Below are 20300 nucleotides of genomic sequence, written 5' to 3'. Positions count from 1 at the left end.
TATTTCTAGCTGAAAGTGACGGATTTTGATGGGGATGTTTGTATTATGTTACTTAGATTGGGGGGGACTCTAGGTGGTTATAAAACGACTGGAGTTTAGCCAATATACAGTACCGGAAAGTATTCAGACCCCTTGACGTTTTCCTCTTTGTTACATTACAGCATTATTCTAAAATGGATTAAAGAAAAACACATCCTCATCAATCTACACACAATACCCCATAATGACAAAGCCAAAAGTTTTTTTTTAAATGGTTGCAAATGTATTAAATATTTTAAAAATGAAATACCTTATTTACATAAGTATTCAAACCCTACATAAGTATTCAAACAAAAACATCTAGAAAAACAACCTTTGAACTCAGGTGCATCCTGTTTTGATTGATCATGTTTGAGATGTTTCTACAACTTCATTGGAGTCCACCTGTGGTAAATTCAATTGATTGGACATGATTTGGAAAGGCACACATCTGTCTATATGAGGTCCCACAGTTGACAGTGCATTTCAGAGCAAAAACCAGGAATTGTCCGTAGAGCTTCGAAATGGGATTGTGTCGAGGCACAGATCTGGGGAAGGGTACCAAAACATTTCTGCAGCTTTGAAGGTCCCCAAGAACACAGTGGCCTCCATTCTTAAATGGAAGAAGTTTGGAAGCACCAAGACCCTTCCTGGAGCTGGCCGCCCGGCCAAACTGAGCAATCGAGGGAGAAAGGCCTTGTTCTTTGCTCACTCTGACTCGAAACTTCCTCTGTGGAGATGGGAGAACCTTCCAGAAGGACAACCATCTCTGCAGCCACCAAACACGCCTTTATGGTAGAGTGGCCAGGCGGAAGCTACTCATCAGTAAAAGGCACATGACAGTCTGCTTGGAGCTTGCCAAAAGACACCTAAAGACTCTCAGAACATGAGAAACAAGATTCTATGGTCTGATGAAACCAAGATGGATCTCTTTGGCCTGAATGCCAAGCGAAACGTCTTGAAGAAACCTGGCGCCATCCCCACGGTGAAGCATGTTGGTGGCAGCATCATGCTGTGGGGATGTTTTTCAGTGGCAGGGACTGGGAGACTAGTCAGGATCGAGGGAAAGACGAACGGAGCAAAGTACAGAGATCCTTGATGAAAACCTGCTCCAGAGAGCTCAGGACGTCAGACAGTGGTGAAGGTTCACCTTCCAACAGGACAACGACCCTAAGCACACAGCCAAGACAACGCAGGAGTGGCTTTGGGACAAGTCTCTGAATGTCCTTGAGTGGCCCAGCCAGAGCCCAGACTTGAACCCAACTGAACATCTCTGGAGAGACCTGAAAATAGCTGTGCGGCGACGTGCCAAATCCAACCTGACAGAGCTTGAGCGGATCTGCTGAGAAGAATGGGAGAAACTCCCTAAATACAGGTGTGCCAAACTTGTAGACGACCAAAGGATGTAATCGCTGCCAAAGGTGCTTATTAAACAAAGTACTGAGTAAAGGGTCTGAATACTTATATTTATTTATACATTTTTTTTATTAGCAAAAGGGGTAATGTGTGTAGATTGAGTACTTTTTCTTTCTTTAATCCATACATTTTAGAATAAATTTAATCGCCATTTTTGGCCAATTACATTGCATTCCACGAGGAAACTGCAAGTGCAGCAAGGAGCCACGGTAAGTTGCTAGCTAGCATTAAACCTATCTGATAAAAAACAATCAATCTTCAAATAATCACTAGTTAACTACACATGGTTGATATTACTAGTTTAACTAGCTTGTCCTGCGTTGCATATAATCAATGCGGTGCCTGGAATTTATCATCGAATCACACCCTACTTCGCAAAATGGGGGATGATTTAATAAAAACGCAATTCGCAAAAAAAGCATGAATGTACCTAACCATAAACATCAATGCCTTTCTTAAAATCAATACACAGAAGAATATTTTTTAAAACCTGCATATTTAGTTAATATTGCCTGCTGACAATTTATTTTAACTAGGGAAATTGTGTCAGGGTATATGCAACAGTTTGGGCCGCCTGGCTCGTTGCGAACTAATTTACCAGAATTTTACATACAGTGCCTTGCGAAAGTATTCGGCCCCCTTGAACTTTGCGACCTTTTGCCACATTTCAGGCTTCAAACATAAAGATATAAAACTGTATTTTTTGTGAAGAATCAACAACAAGTGGGACACAATCATGAAGTGGAACGACATTTATTGGATATTTCAAACTTTTTTAACAAATCAAAAACTGAAAAATTGGGCGTGCAAAATTATTCAGCCCCTTTACTTTCAGTGCAGCAAACTCTCTCCAGAAGTTCAGTGAGGATCTCTGAATGATCCAATGTTGACCTCAATGACTAATGATGATAAATACAATCCACCTGTGTGTAATCAAGTCTCCGTATAAATGCACCTGCACTGTGATAGTCTCAGAGGTCCGTTAAAAGCGCAGAGAGCATCATGAAGAACAAGGAACACACCAGGCAGGTCCGAGATACTGTTGTGAAGAAGTTTAAAGCCGGATTTGGATACAAAAAGATTTCCCAAGCTTTAAACATCACAAGGAGCACTGTGCAAGCGATAATATTGAAATGGAAGGAGTATCAGACCACTGCAAATCTACCAAGACCTGGCCGTCCCTCTAAACTTTCAGCTCATACAAGGAGAAGACTGATCAGAGATGCAGCCAAGAGGCCCATGATCACTCTGGATGAACTGCAGAGATCTACAGCTGAGGTGGGAGACTCTGTCCATAGGACAACAATCAGTCGTATATTGCACAAATCTGGCAGAAGTGGCAAGAAAGCCATTTCTTAAAGATATCCATAAAAAGTGTTGTTTAAAGTTTGTCACAAGCCACCTGGGAGACACACCAAACATGTGGAAGAAGGTGCTCTGGTCAGATGAAACCAAAATTGAACTTTTTGGCAACAATGCAAAACGTTATGTTTGGCGTAAAAGCAACACAGCTCATCACCCTGAACACACCATAACCACTGTCAAACATGGTGGTGGCAGCATCATGGTTTGGGCCTGCTTTTCTTCAGCAGGGACAGGGAAGATGGTTAAAATTGATGGGAAGATGGATGGAGCCAAATACAAGACCATTCTGGAAGACCTGATGGAGTCTGCAAAAGACCTGAGACTGGGACGGAGATTTGTCTTCCAACAAGACAATGATCCAAACATAAAGCAAAATCTACAATGGAATGGTTCAAAAATAAACATATACAGGTGTTAGAATGGCCAAGTCAAAGTCCAGACCTGAATCCAATCGAGAATCTGTGGAAAGAACTGAAAACTGCTGTTCACAAATGCTCTCCATCCAACCTCACCGAGCTCGAGCTGTTTTGCAAGGAGGAATGGTAAAAAATTTCAGTCTCTCGATGTGCAAAACTGATAGAGACATACCCCAAGCGACTTACAGCTGTAATCGCAGCAAAAGGTGGCGCTACAAAGTATTAACTTAAGGGGGCTGAATTTTGCACGCCCAATTTTTCAGTTTTTGATTTGTTAAAAAAGTTTGAAATATCCAATAAATGTCGTTCCACTTCATGATTGTGTCCCACTTGTTGTTGATTCTTCACAAAATATACAGTTTTATGTTTGAAACCTGAAATGTGGCAAAAGGTCGCAAAGTTCAAGAGGGCCGACTACTTTCGCAAGGCACTGTAATTATGGCATAACATTGAAGGTTGTGCAATGTAACAGAAATATTTAGACTTAGGGTTGCCACCCGTTCGATACGGAACTGTTCTGTATTTCAATGAAAGAATAAACGTTTTGTTTTTTAAATGATAGTTTCCGGATTTTACTATATTAATGACCAAAGTCTCGTATTTCTGTGTTTATTATTACAATTAAGTTTATGATTTGAAATTTGATAGAGCAGTGGTAGGCAGCAGCAGGCTCGTAAGCCTTCATTCAAACCGCACTTTCCTGCATTTGCCAGCAGCTCTTCTCAATGCTTGAAGCACAGTGCTGTTTATGACTTCAAGCCTGAGATTAGGCTGGCAATACTATAGTGCCCATAAGAACATCCAATAGGTATATGAAATACAAATGGTATAGAGAGAAATCGTTGACGTGTCATAATTCCTTAAATAACTACAACCTAAAACTTCTTAACTGGGAATATTGAACCACCAGCTTTCATATGTTCCGAGCAAGGAACTTAAACGTTAGCTTTTTTTACATGGCACATATTGCACTTTTACTCTCTTCTCCAACACAGTTTTTTGCATTATTTAAACCAAATTGAGCATGTTTCATTATTTATTTGAGACTAAATAGATTTTATGTATTATATTAAGTTAAAATAAAAGTGTTCATTGCTCATTCAGTTTTGTTGTAATTGTCATTATTACAAAAAAATAAATATATATATATATATATATATATATATATATATATATATATATATATATATATAAAAATCGGCCGATTTTAATCGGTATCTGCTTTTTTTGGTCCTCCAATAATTGGTACCGGCTCGGTTGAGCTCGAGTTGTAATCTTACAGAATGTGTAAAAAGTCAAGGGGTCTGAATACTTTCAGAAGGCACAGTAAGTAATTAAGTCTCAAAGTTTGGCTACATTTTCTGGCGCCTCGCTCATGGCTATCTTTGTGGACATAAGAGGCTGTAGCCAATATGCATAGTCTATCACCTATACTTTGACATGTAGGCTAATTATTTATGTATATTTTTTGGTTTTCCAATGAATTTAATTGGCTATTTAGGTTAATGGTCTTAGTGCCCTAGCAGAATAGGGCACCTCTTAAAATCATTCAATTCCAGGCCTGGTGTACTGACCTTCACACTCGCAGCCACCTCCCTTGGCACGGTTGGCCACTGCAGCGGTATAGGAGCGGGCGTCGAGAATGAGAAGCTTCTGTGGCGCAGCGTTTGCATCAGGGCCTGAACATCCTGTCAGAGAGGAGTCTGAGGCAGAGAGAAAGAGAGGATTTAGATTTCAGTCTTAGTGGTGTGGGGGAAAGGTAGAGGCAGAATGAGGGATGGAGAGAAACATATAGATGGAATGGCCCAGATAGGGGACAGGTAGAGAGAATGAGAGATGTGAGGTGGAGGGAGGTAAAGAGAATGACAGATGGAGAGTTCGGAGGGCGGTGTGTTTAGGGGACAGGCAGATAACGAGAGATGGAGCATAGGAGAGAGGGAACGAGAGATGTTGACAGGGAAAAGGTAGAGATTAAGAGATGGAGGGAGAGTGAAAGGGAAAAGGTGGACAGGTAGAGAGCATGAAAGATTTTGGGATGGAATAGGGTGAGAGAGCGTGAGAGACTGAGTGAGCAAGAGCGACAGGGGATGAACTGGGGATAAACAGAGAGAGGAGTGTTAGCAACAGGGCCATGATGAACAATCGTGCTGGCTCAGCTCTCAGCTCGTCCCCTTGAGACGATCAATATCTCCTCCTGATGATGACCACTGCAGCATCGCTCAGTAACAGCTACCACGACTCACTCCTATAGTGGGCAATTGAGGACACACTGATCTGGGACCAGGCTATCCCTCTCCCACTCTACTGAATCAATGTCCTGGCATTCAGGAAGTCAAATCTATTACTCCATGTTACCCCCCTCAACACAGAAAAGTGATTCGAATAGATTCGGGGTGCGTTTTAGCCTTTTTAGTTCGCTCTCTGAAAAGGGCTAGTCCTTTCACAGGCTCCAACTTCTGTCCCGCTGTCCATTTTTTGTGAAGAGAAGCCAATATTGTATGTTGAGTTAGAACCCATGGTGTTGTATAGAAACTCAACAAGCTCAAAGCTAAGAGGCTGTCTAACTAGAAGAGTCGAGCCAGAAACTTGGAGAGTAGTAGACTGTGTGCAGCCCACCGTTGTTCTCCCATCTGCATTCATGTCACAGTCATTTACACACAAAGTGAATGGAAGAGAGAGAGGGAACAGTCACTCCCAAAATGGGCCCCACATTCTTGGCCTCCAACATGAAAACAAGGTAACAAACAAGAGAGCCACAGCGATTTTGCCCATACACATCCGGTCTTGACTGGCGACAATTTATCCTTTGTCCAGCCACAATGTGTGTGTGTATATGAACCAGACATAATTGCACGCCAATGTGAATGTATTAATTGAGAATGGCATATTCCCAGGCACTTATGTCTTCATAGCTAGTTTTCATCAATCTAATTGGGGTTGTTTTTGGGACAGTGCAAACTGAATGAGCTGAAATGGCTACAGTTATCCATAAATAAGTTATCATTCCTACTGGTTTCAAAAGACTGGAAAGAACTGCTAAAGCAAGCGCTGTGAGATTCTTTCATATGAGTGTGGGATAATGTGTTCTCTCTCTCAGGCAACTTATCAGGTATCGTAAAGGTCAAATAATAAAGCTCTGTCAGCCTTACCAAAGTCGCCGTCAGAGCTGTCTGGGCCCTCCCCTCGGGGCCGGCTGCAGGCTGCGGCCCCACAGGTGACCCTGGCCCCTGGGTCCATCAGACAGGCCTTGGCGATGGAGGTGACCAAGTATTCATCCTCTGTGTTTCTCCAGCCCCACCAGCTGATCTCTGGCTGGCTGCAACGGGCGATCACTGCCCCGTTCCTCTGGTGCCTGGTGGGACGTCACAGGAGAGAGAGCGGGGACCAACCATAAGTAGACATACAATAAAAAAAACAGAGCAGGTCAACAGTCAAATTATCATTGTTTGGAATGTGTTGCTACTTAGGTGTGGAATGGTGAGGATATTTGAAATGTGTCAGTGTGTGTGTGGTTTTTTTTTCTTCCTCCTTCCTGCCTTCCCCCCTTTTGACATCCAGGTGGCAACACGTATCTCTGCGTGCCTGGCTGACATCTCAGCTTGGATGTTGGCCCCTCACCTCAAACTCTACAAGACGGACAAGATGGAACAGCCCTTCCTCCCAAGGAAGGACTTCCCGCTCCAAAAGCTTTCTATCACGGTTGACAACTCTACGGTTTCCCAAACCTATGGAGTGCAAAGAACCTGGGCATAATCCTGGACACACCCTGTCGTTCTTTGAGCTCTACAATCATGCTCTACAACATCAGTCGAGTACGACCCCCTTCCTCACACCGGAAATGGTACAGGTCCAGGCAATTGACCTCTCCCGTCTGGACTACTGCAAGCTTACCCGCTTCAGCCGTCAAAGCCCTGCAACTCCCCCACAACACCACAGCCCGCCTGGTTCTCAACCATCTAAAGTTCTCCCATGTCACCCTGGACTTTCGCACTCTCCTCTAGCTCACAATCGAAGCTCACATCCATTTCAAGACCCTGCTGCTTGCCTACGTAGCAGCAAGGGAAACTGCCCCTCCATACCTCTAGTCTATGTAGAAACCCTACACCCCAACCTGAGCACTCCGTTCTGCCACCTCTCATCTCTTGGCCCTCCCACCACTATGAGGGGCTGGCTCCCGCTCATCCCAGTCTAAGCTCATCTCTTGGCCCTCCCACCACTATGAGGGGCTGGCTCCCGCTCATCCCAGTCTAAGCTCATCTCTTGGCCCTCCCACCACTATGAGGGGCTGGCTCCCGCTCATCCCAGTCTAAGCTCATCTCTTGGCCCTCCCGCCACTATGAGGGGCTGGCTCCGGCTCATCCCAGTCTAAGCTCATCTCTTGGCCCTCCCACCACTATGAGGGGCTGGCTCCCGCTCATCCCAGTCTAAGCTCATCTCTTGGCCCTCCCGCCACTATGAGGGGCTGGCTCCCGCTCATCCCAGTCTAAGCTCATCTCTTGGCCCTCCCGCCACTATGAGGGGCTGGCTCCCGCTCATCCCAGTCTAAGCTCATCTCTTGGCCCTCCCGCCACTATGAGGGGCTGGCTCCCGCTCATCCCAGTCTAAGCTCATCTCTTGGCCCTCCCGCCACTATGAGGGGCTGGCTCCCGCTCATCCCAGTCTAAGCTCATCTCTTGGCCCTCCCACCACTATGAGGGGCTGGCTCCGGCTCATCCCAGTCTAAGCTCATCTCTGTCCTGGCAACAAGCTTCCCCCTAACATCAGGACAGCTGAGTGCCTACCAATCTTACAAAGAAGCCTGAAAAACGTTTTACAAAGTAGCCCTCCCCAGAAAACAAATACAAAATAAACACTTTTATTTATTTAACCAAGCAAGTCAGTTAATAACAAATTCTTATTTACAATGATGGCCTACACCGGCCAAACCCAGAAGACATTGGGCCAATTATGCACTTCCCTATGGGACTCCTGATCACAGCCGATTGTGATACAGCCTGGATTCAGCCTTAGACAGCCTGGATACAGCCTTAGCCTGGATACAGCCATAGACCCCTGCGCCACTCAGGAGCCCCTTGCCTTTCTTGCAAGAACACTCGCTTGTCTTTTCTTACGAGCTCTGACTTTGCTGATAGCTGCTCTTTAGAGATGTTTTTAACTTACTATGTCTGTGATATGTGGTTGCCTCTAAACATATGATGCAAAACTCATACCAGCTGTATTTCTGTCTTCTTGCACATCAATAGAACAAAAACGATCCTTTAAGATGAACACATTAACTGTAAGTATGGCGGATGTGTGTGTATGGTATGATGTATGTGTGTGTACGTTATGGTGTGTGTGTGTGTGTACGGTGTGTGTGTGTGTGTGTGTACATTATGGGGTGTGTGTGTTTGGTATGAATCAAATCAAATTTTATTTGTCACATACACATGGTTAGCAGATGTTAATGCGAGTGTAGCGAAATGCTTGTGCTTCTAGTTCCAACAATGCAGTAATAACCAACAAGTAATCTAACTAACAATTCCTAAACTACTGTCTTATACACAGTGTAAGGGGATAAATAATATGCACATAAGGATATATGAATGAGTGATGGTACAGAGCAGCATAGGCAAGATACAGTAGATGGCATCGAGTACAGTATATACATATGCGATGAGTATGTAAACAAAGTGGCATAGTTAAAGTGGCTAGTGATACATGTATTACATAAGGATGCAGTCGATGATATAGAGTACAGTATATACGTATGCATATGAGATTAATAATGTAGGGTAAGTAACATTATATAAGGTAGCATTGTTTAAAGTGGCTAGTGATATATTTACATCATTTCCCATCAATTCCCATTATTAAAGTGGCTGGAGTTGAGTCAGTGTCAGTGTGTTGGCAGCAGCCACTCAATGTTAGTGGTGGCTGTTTAACAGTCTGATGGCCTTGAGATAGAAGCTGTTTTTCAGTCTCTCGGTCCCAGCTTTGATGCACCTGTACTGAACTCGCCTTCTGGATGATAGCGGGGTGAACAGGCAGTGGCTCGGGTGGTTGATGTCCTTGATGATCTTTATGGCCTTCCTGTAACATCGGGTGGTGTAGGTGTCCTGGAGGGCAGGTAGTTTGCCCCCGGTGATGCGTTGTGCAGACCTCACTACCCTCTGGAGAGCCTTACGGTTGAGGGCGGAGCAGTTGCCGTACCAGGCGGTGATACAGCCCGCCAGGATGCTCTCGATTGTGCATCTGTAGAAGTTTGTGAGTGCTTTTGGTGACAAGCCGAATTTCTTCAGCCTCCTGAGGTTGAAGAGGCTCTGCTGTGCCTTCTTCACGATGCTGTCTGTGTGAGTGGACCAATTCAGTTAATCTGTGATGTGTATGCCGAGGAACTTAAAACTTGCTACTCTCTCCACTACTGTTCCATCGATGTGGATAGGGGGGTGTTCCCTCTGCTGTTTCCTGAAGTCCACAATCATCTCCTTAGTTTTGTTGAGTGTGAGGTTATTTTCCTGACACCACACTCCGAGGGCCCTCACCTCCTCCCTGTAGGCCGTCTCATCGTTGTTGGTAATCAAGCCTACCACTGTTGTGTCGTCCGCAAAATTGATGACTGAGTTGGAGGCGTGTGTGGCCACGCAGTCGTGGGTGAACAGGGAGTACAGGAGAGTGCTCAGAACGCACCCTTGTGGGGCCCCAGTGTTGAGGATCAGCGGGGAGGAGATGTTGTTACCCACCCTCACCACCTGGGGGCGGCCCGTCAGGAAGTCCAGTACCCAGTTGCACAGGGCGGGGTCGAGACCCAGGGTCTCGAGCTTGATGACGAGCTTGGAGGGTACTATGGTGTTGAATGCCGAGCTGTAGTCGATGAACAGCATTCTCACATAGGTATTCCTCTTGTCCAGATGGGTTAGGGCAGTGTGCAGTGTGGTTGAGATTGCATCGTCTGTGGACCTATTTGGGCGGTAAGCAAATTGGAGTGGGTCTAGGGTGTCAGGTAGGGTGGAGGTGATATGGTCCTTGACTAGTCTCTCAAAGCACTTCATGATGACGGAAGTGAGTGCTACGGGGCGGTAGTCATTTAGCTCAGTTACCTTAGCTTTCTTGGGAACAGGAACAATGGTGGCCCTCTTGAAGCATGTGGGAACAGCAGACTGGTATAGGGAATAGATTGAATATGTCCGTAAACACACCAGCCAGCTGGTCTGCGCATGCTCTGAGGGCGCGGCTGGGGATGCCGTCTGGGCCTGCAGCCTTGCGAGGGTTAACACGTTTAAATGTTTTACTCACCTCGGCTGCAGTGAAGGAGAGACCGCATGTTTCCGTTGCAGGCCGTGTCAGTGGCACTGTATTGTCCTCAAAGCGGGCAAAAAAGTTATTTAGTCTGCCTGGGAGCAAGACATCCTGGTCCGTGACTGGGCTGCATTTCTTCCTGTAGTCCGTGATTGACTGTAGACCCTGCCACATGCCTCTTGTGTCTGAGCCGTTGAATTGAGATTCTACTTTGTCTCTGTACTGACGCTTAGCTTGTTTGATAGCCTTACGGAGGGAATAGCTGCACTGTTTGTATTCAGTCATGTTACCAGACACCTTGCCCTGATTGAAAGCAGTGGTTCGCGCTTTCAGTTTCACGCGAATGCTGCCATCAATCCACGGTTTCTGGTTAGGGAATGTTTTAATCGTTGCTATGGGAACGACATCTTCAATGCACGTTCTAATGAACTCGCACACCGAATCAGCGTATTCGTCAATGTTGTTATCTGACGCAATACGAAACATGTCCCAGTCCACGTGATGGAAGCAGTCTTGGAGTGTGGAGTCAGCTTGGTCGGACCAGCGTTGGACAGACCTCAGCGTGGGAGCTTCTTTTTTTAGTTTTTGTCTGTAGGCAGGTATCAGCAAAATGGAGTCGTGGTCAGCTTTTCCGAAAGGGGGGCGGGGCAGGGCCTTATATGCGTCGCGGAAGTTAGAGTAACAGTGATCCAAGGTTTTTCCACCCCTGGTTGCGCAATCAATATGCTGATTAAAATTTAGGGAGTCTTGTTTTCAGATTAGCCTTGTTAAAATCCCCAGCAACAATGAATGCAGCCTCCAGATAAATGGTTTCCAGTTTGCAAAGAGTTAAATAAAGTTCGTTCAGAGCCATCGATGTGTCTGCTTGGGGGGGGATATATACGGCTGTGATTATAATCGAAGAGAATTCTCTTGGTAGATAATGCAGTCTACATTTGATTGTGAGGAATTCTAAATCAGGTGAACAGAAGGATTTGAGTTCCTGTATGTTTCTTTCATCGCACCATGCCTCGTTAGCCATAAGGCATACACCCCCACCCCTCTTCTTACCAGAAAGGTGTTTGTTTCTGTCGGCGCGATGCGTGGAGAAACCCGTTGGCTGCACCGCTTCGGATAGCGTCTCTCCAGTGAGCCATGTTTCCGTGAAGCACAGAACGTTACAGTCTCTGATGTCCCTCTGGAATGCTACCCTTGCTCGGATTTCATCAACCTTGTTGTCAAGAGACTGGACATTGGCAAGAAGAATGCTAGGAAGTGGGGCACGATGTGCCCGTCTCCGTAGTCTGACCAGAAGACCGCCTCGTTTCCCTCCTTTTTTGGAGTCGTTTTTTTGGGTCGCTGCATGCGGTCCATTCCGTTGTCCTGTTTGTAAGGCAGAACACAGGATCCGCGTCGCGAAAAACATATTCTTGGTCGTACTGATGGTGAGTTGACGCTGATCTTATATACAGTAGTTCTTCTCGACTGTATGTAATGAAACCTAAGATGACCTGGGGTACTAATGTAAGAAATAACACGTAAAAAACAAAAAACTGCATAGTTTCCATAGTTTCCTGGGAACGCGAAGCGAGGCGGCCATCTCTGTCGGCGCCGGAAGTAACTATGATGTGTGTATGGTGTGTGTGTGTGTGTACATCATGGTGTGTGTGTATGGTATGATTGTGTGTGTACGTTATGGTGTGTGAGTATGATGTGTATGGTGTGTGTGTGTACATTATGGTGTGTTTGTGTGTATGATGTGTGTGTGCATGCGTACGTTTTGGTGTGTGTCCTGTGTGTACCTGTAGACCACCACAGGGATCCTCTTGGAGGACCTGAAGGAGCCGACACTCTCCAGCTCCTTGTCTGTGATCCACACTGGCACCATCAGCTTCTGGGGGTAGCTGGAGCACAACCTGGCAGGAGAGAAGATGAAGGGACAGGTTAAGGTTATACAGATTATGAAGTCAGACCCCTTGATTTAAACTCTAGGCATCTAACAAGTCTTCAGCTCTCAGGCAAGGTTACTCATCAAGCAAGTATAGTTAACCAAATCACCTCCATTACATTTGCACTAAGCAATACAGTAGACTGTAGATTTATACCTATAGGAAAGGGAGAATGTTCTTAACTTACCACTGACTAAAATGCACAGCAAATCAGGGTAATTATCAACGTAGTGCATCAAGACTGTTGGCAACTATTTAGGTGAATATTAGTGAGAGAGGGCTTTTATTTCTCAGTTAAAATATCCAAAGTGAGATTGACAACTCCAAGCCCTGTCGTAAAAGAGATATTCAGTGGCCCGCTGTCTCTAGCTCTTTATCCCCCATTAAATCTTCCTATCATCTATTCCGACCCTCCAGCACTTACACCATCTCCTCTAGTTTGTACATTTCTCTGTCTCTCTCGCTCTCGCTCTCTCTCGCTTAATTGGCATAGGAAGCATGTGTTAATATTGCCAAAGCAAGTGAGGTAGATAATATACAAAAGTGAAATGTTAATAATGTTATAATAATGTCATATTATATATATATATATTTTTTTTTTACTGTGTTTTAACAATATACAAATGTTTAAAGTACACAAGATAAGATTAAATATCCTTTTACTCTCTTTTGAAGACTTCTGTAACCATAATAGCCTTGGTTTCATGCATGTTAACATTAGAAGCCTCCTCCCTAAGTTTGTTCTATTCAGTGCTTTAGCACACTCTGCCAACCCGGATGTTCTGGCTGTGTCTGAATCCTGGCTTAGGAAGACTACCAAACCTCCTGTGCTTACCGGGGGGCTAAAGAGACCGGGCATGCACCGTGTTATGCTGTGGAGCGCACGGTGTCCCCAGTGCGGGTGCATAGCCCGGCGCGGTACATACCAGCTCCTCGTATTGGCCGGGCTAGAGTGGGCATCGAGCCAGGTAAGGTTGGGCAGGCTCGGTGCTCAAGAGCTCCAGTGCACCTGTCCGGTCTATCCAGTGCCACCTCCACACACCAGTCCTCCGGTGGCAGCTCCCCGCACCAGGCTTCCTGTGCGTGTTCTCGGCCCAGGACCACCAGTGCCAGCACCACGCAACAGGCCTACAGTGCGCCTTGCCTCTCCAGCGCTGCCGGAGCCTTTCTTCTCTCCTGCGCTGCCGGAGCCTCCCGCCTGTTCAGCGCTGCCCGAGCCTTTCTCCTCTCCTGCGCTGCCGGAGTCTCCTGCCCGCCTGTTCAGCGCTGCCGGAGCCTTTCTCCTCTCCTGTGCTGCCGGAGTCTCCCGCCTGTTCAGCGCTGCCGGAGCCTTTCTCCTCTACAGCGCTGCCGGAGTCTCCTGCCCGCCTGTTCAGCGCTGCCGGAGCCTTTCTCCTCTCCTGTGCTGCCGGAGTCTCCCGCCTGTTCAGCGCAGCCGGAGCCTTCCTCCTCTACAGCGCTGCTGGAGTCTCCTGCCTGTTCAGCGCAGCCAGAGCCGCCAGCCTGCATGGAGCAGCCAGAGCCGCCAGCCTGCATGGAGCAGCCAGAGCCGCCAGCCTGCATGGAGCAGCCAGAGCCGCCAGCCTGCATGGAGCAGCCAGAGCCGCCAGCCTGCATGGAGCAGCCAGAGCGGCCAGCCTGCATGGAGCAGCCAGAGCCGTCAGTCTGCCAGGATCCGTCAGTCTGCCAGGATCCGCCAGTCTGCCAGGATCCGCCAGTCTGCCAGGATCCGCCAGTCTGCCAGGATCCGTCAGTCAGCCAGGATCTTCCGGATCCGCCAGTCAGCCAGTATCTTCCGGATCCGCCAGTCAGCCAGGATCTGCCGGATCCAACTACCTGCCCGGGCGTCCTCTCGGTGCCGGGCTTCCTCTCGGTGCCGAGCTGCCCCTCGGTGCCGAGCTGCCCTTCGGTCCAGTGGGGTTCTGGGTGAGGACTACTAGGCCATGGTCGGCGGCGAGGGTGGACTATCCTAGGACACGAGGAGGAGGGACTAAGACATTTATAGAGTGGGGTCCATGTCCCGCGCCGGAGCCGCCACCATGGACAAACGCCCACCCGGACCCACCCTATTGTTTTGATGTGCGCCCGGGAGTCCGCACCTTAGGGGGGGGGGTTCTGTCACACCCTGGTCGAAATATATTATGTTTTTACTTCATTTAGTTCCGTGTGTTGTTTTGTATTTTCTAGTTATTTCATGTCGAGTCATTTTTCATTAAAGAACATGAGTAACCACCACGCTGCATTTTGGTCCGCTTCTCCTTCAACAGACGAACGCCGTTACAGAATCACCCACCACAACAGGAACAAGCGGCGTGGTAACGGGCAACAGCCGCAGCAGGAGCAGCGTAACAAGACCACCCTCTGCCCCCAGCTGTGCTCTGGACACCATATGTGAACTGATCGCCCCCCATTTATCTTCAGAGCTTGTGCTGCTAGGCGACCTAAACTGGAACATGCTTAACACCCCAGCCATCCTACAATCTAAACTTGATGCCCTCAATCTCACACAAATTATCAATGAACCTACCAGGTACCTCCCCAAAGCCTTAAACACGGGCACCCTCATAGATATCATCCTAACCAACTTGCCCTCTAAATACACCTTTGCTGTCTTCAACCAAGATCTCAGCGATCACTGCCTCATTGGCCTGCATCCGTAATGGGTCAGCGGTCAAACGACCTCCACTCATCACTGTAAAACGCTCCCTGAAACACTTCAGCGAGCAGGCCTTCTAATTGACCTGGCCGGGGTATCCTGGAAGGATATTGATCTCATCCCGTCAGTAGAGGATGCCTGGATATTTTTTTTAAATGCCTTCCTAACCATCTTAAATAAACATGCCCTATTCAAGAAATTTAGAACCAGGAGCAGATATAGCCCTTGGTTCTCCTCAGACCTGACTGCCCTTAACCAACACAAAAACATCCTATGGCGTTCTGCATTAGCATCGAACAGCCCCCGTGATATGCAGCTGTTCAGGGAAGCTAGAAACCATTATACCCAGGCAGTTAGAAAAGCCAAGGCTAGCTTTTTCAAGCAGAAATTTGCTTCCTGCAACACTAACTCAAAAAAGTTCTGGGACACTGTAAAGTCCATGGAGAATAAGAACACCTCCTCCCAGCTGTCCACTGCACTGGAGATAGGAAACACTGTCACCACTGATAAATCCACCATAATTGAGAATTTCAATTTCATTTTTCTACGCTGGCCATGCTTTCCACCTGGCTACTCCTACCCCGGTCAACAGCACTGCACCCCCCACAGCAACTCGCCCAAGCCTTCCCCGTTTCTCCTTCTCTCAAATCCGTTCAGCTGATGTTCTGAAAGAGCTGTAAAATCTGGACCCCTACAAATCAGCCGGGCTAGACAATCTGGACCCTTTATTTCTAAAATTATCTGCTGAAATTGTTGCCTCCCCTATTACTAGCCTGTTCAACCTCTCTTTCGTGTCGTCTGAGATTCCCAAAGATTGGAAAGCAGCTGCGGTCATCCCCCTCTTCAAAGGGGGGGACACTCTTGACCCAAACTGCTACAGACCTATATCTATCCTACCATGCCTTTCTAAGGTCTTCGAAAGTCAACAAACAGATTACCGACCATTTCGAATCTCACCATACCTTCTCTGCTATGCAATCTGGTTTCAGAGCTGGTCATGGGTGCACCTCAGCCACGCTCAAGGTCCTAAACGATATCTTAACCACCATCGATAAGAAACATTACTGTGCAGCCGTGTTCATTGATCTGGCCAAGGCTTTCGACTCAATCACCACATCCTCATCGGCATACTTGACAGCCTTGGTTTCTCAAATGATTGCCTTGCCTGGTTCACCAACTACTTCTCTGATAGAGTTCAGTGTGTCAAATCGGAGGGTCTACTGTCCGGACCTCTGGCAATCTCCATGGGGGTGCCACAGGGTTCAATTCTTGGACCGACTCTCTTCTCTGTATACATCAATGAGGTTGCTCTTGCTGCTGGTGAGTCTCTGATCCACCTCTACGCAGACGAAACCATTCTGTATACTTCTGGCCCTTCTTTGGACACTGTTAACAACCCTCCAGGCAAGCTTCAATGCCATACAACTCTCATTCCGTGGCCTCCAATTGCTCTTAAATACAAGTAAAACTAAATGCATGCTCTTCAACCGATCGCTACCCGCACCTGCCCGCCTGTCCAACATCACTACTCTGGACGGCTCTGACTTAGAATACGTGGACAACTACAAATACTTAGGTGTCTGGTTAGACTGTAAACTCTCCTTCCAGACCCATATCAAATATCTCCAATCCAAAGTTAAATCTAGCATTGGCTTCCTATTTCGCAACAAAGCATCCTTCACTCATGCTGCCAATCATACCCTTGTAAAACTGACCATCCTACCAATCCTCGACTTTGGCGACGTCATTTACAAAATAGCCTCCAATACCCTACTCAACAAATTGGATGCAGTCTATTACAGTGCAATCCGTTTTGTCACCAAAGCCCCGTATACTACCCACCATTGCGACCTGTACACTCTCGTTGGCTGGCCCTCGCTTCATACTCGTCACCAAACCCACTGGCTCCATGCCTTTACCTCCCTTATCTCACCTCATTTGCTCACATCGTATATAGACTTGTTTATACTGTATTATTGACTGTATGTTTGTTTTACTCCATGTGTAACTCTGTGTCGTTGTATGTGTCGAACTGCTTTGCTTTATCCTGGCCAGGTCGCAATTGTAAATGAGAACTTGTTCTCAACTTGCCTACCTGGTTAAATAAAGGTTAAATAAATAAATAAATAGAATGCCCTTCTTGCCTTGTCTCTCAGATCATTCACAGCTTTGTGGAAGTTACCTGTGGCACTGATGTTTAGGCCAATGTATATATAGTTTTTTGTGTGCTCTAGGGTAACAGTGTCTAGATGGAATTTGTATTTGTGGTCCTGGTGACTGGACCTTTTTTGGAACACCATTATTTTGGTCTTACTGAGATTTACTGTCAGGGCCCAGGTCTGACAGAATCTGTGCAGAAGATCTAGGTGCTGCTGTAGGCCCTCCTTGGCCCTTCTCTCTCTCTGTCTCTCTCTGCCTAGCCTAGCCTGCAGTCGCTCTCTACTGTCTGCTCCAGGTAGATATGAGTGTGTGTGTTGTGCTCCCCAGCAGGTTCTGGCCTGCTTAAATGACGCGTTTCTCCAGTGTGACTGTCACCCCCAGCAGGACACTCAGAGCAGACAGAGAGAGAGCGAGAACAAGACAGAGAGAGCATACCGCAGATTAATTTACTTATTTACCTACCCAGTAGAGGACACACACAGGCCTCAAACACCTTTTAATGTCTTTTCAAGTCTGTGTGAGTGGAATTGTGAAAGTTACGTTAAATATGTCTGCGTGTGTAAGTGTAGAGATGGGTGTACAGAAAGGTGTGTATGATTTGCATGTATGTCAGACATGCACAGAAATGTGTGTGTGCGACGTGACTGGTGAGTGTCAGACAGAGAAGTAGAACAGACAGATGGAAGCCCCCCCTCCCCCGGGCCCCACGGCGCAGCTGTCCTTCAGAGAGAGGGAGAGAGAGCTCAGTCTGTCACAGGGATGACAACGACTCTTACTCTACCCCTCCGGCTAATCCCCGTCTATCTCTCGCCCCGTCTCTCCCCACTCCCTCCCTCCCCTCATATCCCCTCTCCCTCCCCCATAGACCTGTCACACAGATGAGAGAGAGAGAGAGAACACTGACTGGCGAAGAAAATGCTATTTGAAATGCTGAGTCACTCTCCCCACCCAGTCTGCTCCGCAAACGAGTCTGGGACTATTTAACAGCACAGATGTTAGACAGCCCACTCTCTCCTAAGCAGGGGGGGCGTGTGTACGTGTGAGACTGGGGGGTCCGTGTGTACGTGTGAGACTGGGGGGGCGTGTGTACGTGTGAGACTGGGGGGGGGCGTGTGTGTGTGAGACTGGGGGGGCGGGTCGTGTGTGTGAGACTGGGGGGGGGAGGCGTGCGTACGTGTGAGACTGGGGGGGCCCGTGTGTACGTGTGTTTGTGGGTATCATACTTGTAGTTGAGGTTGATGTCGGACACTCTCCAGGCGTTTTGCATGTCGAAGCCCATCCTCCTCACCTCTATCTCCTGCCTTTGAAGGACATGATCACCTACACAGAGAGAAAGAGGGAAGAGAGGTAAAGCAACAATAATGAGGCCTCTGCGTGTGTGTGTGCATGTGTGTGTACATGTGTGACACTAACCTGGTCTACAGAGGTGTACATGCTGGTCCTCATCGTCTGCGCTGCCCCCCAGACACCAGGCGTGGTAGGCCAAGGCAAACAGATCCTCCAGCCTGCCAGGGTGGGCTACGGCCCGGTTCAAACGCTTCAGCCACTCCTGGCACTGCTTGAATGTCGAGAAATGGCATCTGAGTAGATAGCAAAACACAAACACATCGGATGGAAAATCAGAGGATGGCCACCAACCTCAACAGCATTATCATGCTTTCACCATATTATTATGGTTTGTGTACATGATCTATTATCATTCTTAGGCAAAACATGTTCAAGGACCAAAAGATAAAACACAACCATGGGCTATGCCTACATTATCATACATTGTCCGACACGTTCATCTTGATTGGACAGAATGTGAGGGTGGTATACAGTTACTGTATGTAGGCCTATATTCTCTCTTACAGTAGTTCACAAACGGGTAATAATGAGTACTCTCCAACATGGAGATTTTTCTATGATTCTATATTCTCATGAGTGCTCTGAGTGTTTCCCTGGGCCGTGCCACATCACATCTGCTCCTCAGGCAGGATATAAAGCCATCATAATCAAAGAGGTGGGAACACTTCTGATGTCTGCATCTCTGTGAGGAGGACACCAGACAGGCTGTCACAGTGAGCCTGCAACACTACAGTTTTATAGGAGAGAAGTGGGCTGCAGTGCATAGACTGACTTTGATTCCTTGAAGTTCCAGTCTTTTCAGAAGAGAGTGAGTAAAGAGTGAAACGCGAAGGGAGGGGGATTGTGAGCAGCAGCTATGTGTGTGTAAAATAACACGTGCAGAAGCGGATTCGGATTCTTAGCTTTGAGAAAGAGGTTTCCAGAGGGGCGGGCAGGACATGGGCGAAAACTCTTTATTCGTAGTCATGGCCTTAAAAAAAAGGAACTTAAGTGGTTTTGAGACAAAAATGTTCTTAAGCCAACGACATGACATCTCTTTTTCAACCTCTGCCATAACAAAGGATCTAGTTTTTCCATCAGCAGAAATATTGTGGCATAGGCCTATCAAAAAAGACCACTACGAACGAAGCCTATACATTGTGTCAAAGAAATATTATGTTGTGCTTCAAGTCAATCAAATTTAATAAAATAAAAAAAAGACTTATGAAAACAAGTCCTATTTTTGATCATGTAAAAAAAAAAAAGATTAATGGGGCACAAGATATCCATTTATCAATAAGTCCTAATGATAGTTGTTTGTCACAAGCCAGTGTAGGTAACGTAGATATAAAGTAGGAATTTTCTCTTTACCTGACGACTTTGGAGTCCTTGCAGATGATGTGCAGTTGGAACATGTCTCTGCTCTCCACACTCTCTATGAGCCTCAGAGGCACCTGCATGGGGAGACAGAGAGAGGACACCACATTACACAAGACACCAGGGTAGACACAACACCTCTAATAATGGGGGCACCACTTTACACAGGACACCTCACTGAACACAACCCATTTAATGAAGTGCCTAGTAATCTAGGCTCGCCATGGCTAGTTAATGTACCTACTGTAAGGTAGACAGCAAGGCATGGTGAGGTAACAATACATTTTTCACACAGCAGAGGGGATTGGAAGATGATATTTGTGGTGGTTTTACCCATGGGTTATGTAAATTCACGCAAGC

General features: G+C 46.8%; 1 protein-coding gene across 1 annotated transcript in view; it reads right to left on the bottom strand.

Annotated features, from left to right (window-relative positions):
- The window catches only part of LOC135548753 (myotubularin-related protein 4-like), a 158950-nt gene that overhangs the window by 17654 nt on the left and 120996 nt on the right, over positions 1-20300 (bottom strand). Inside the window, exons 5-10 of the mRNA XM_064978654.1 lie at positions 19935-20017; positions 18651-18817; positions 18461-18557; positions 12275-12388; positions 6365-6567; positions 4790-4918 (exon numbers count right to left, since the gene is read on the bottom strand). Coding sequence (XP_064834726.1) covers positions 4790-4918; positions 6365-6567; positions 12275-12388; positions 18461-18557; positions 18651-18817; positions 19935-20017 — 793 coding nt within the window. The remainder of the gene's footprint in view (positions 1-4789; positions 4919-6364; positions 6568-12274; positions 12389-18460; positions 18558-18650; positions 18818-19934; positions 20018-20300) is intronic.

Source organism: Oncorhynchus masou, chromosome 11, assembly GCF_036934945.1.
Source record: "Oncorhynchus masou masou isolate Uvic2021 chromosome 11, UVic_Omas_1.1, whole genome shotgun sequence".
Lineage (NCBI taxonomy): Eukaryota > Metazoa > Chordata > Actinopteri > Salmoniformes > Salmonidae > Oncorhynchus > Oncorhynchus masou.
Note: the sequence above shows the minus strand (reverse complement) of the source record. Positions and strands in the feature narration are given on the sequence as shown.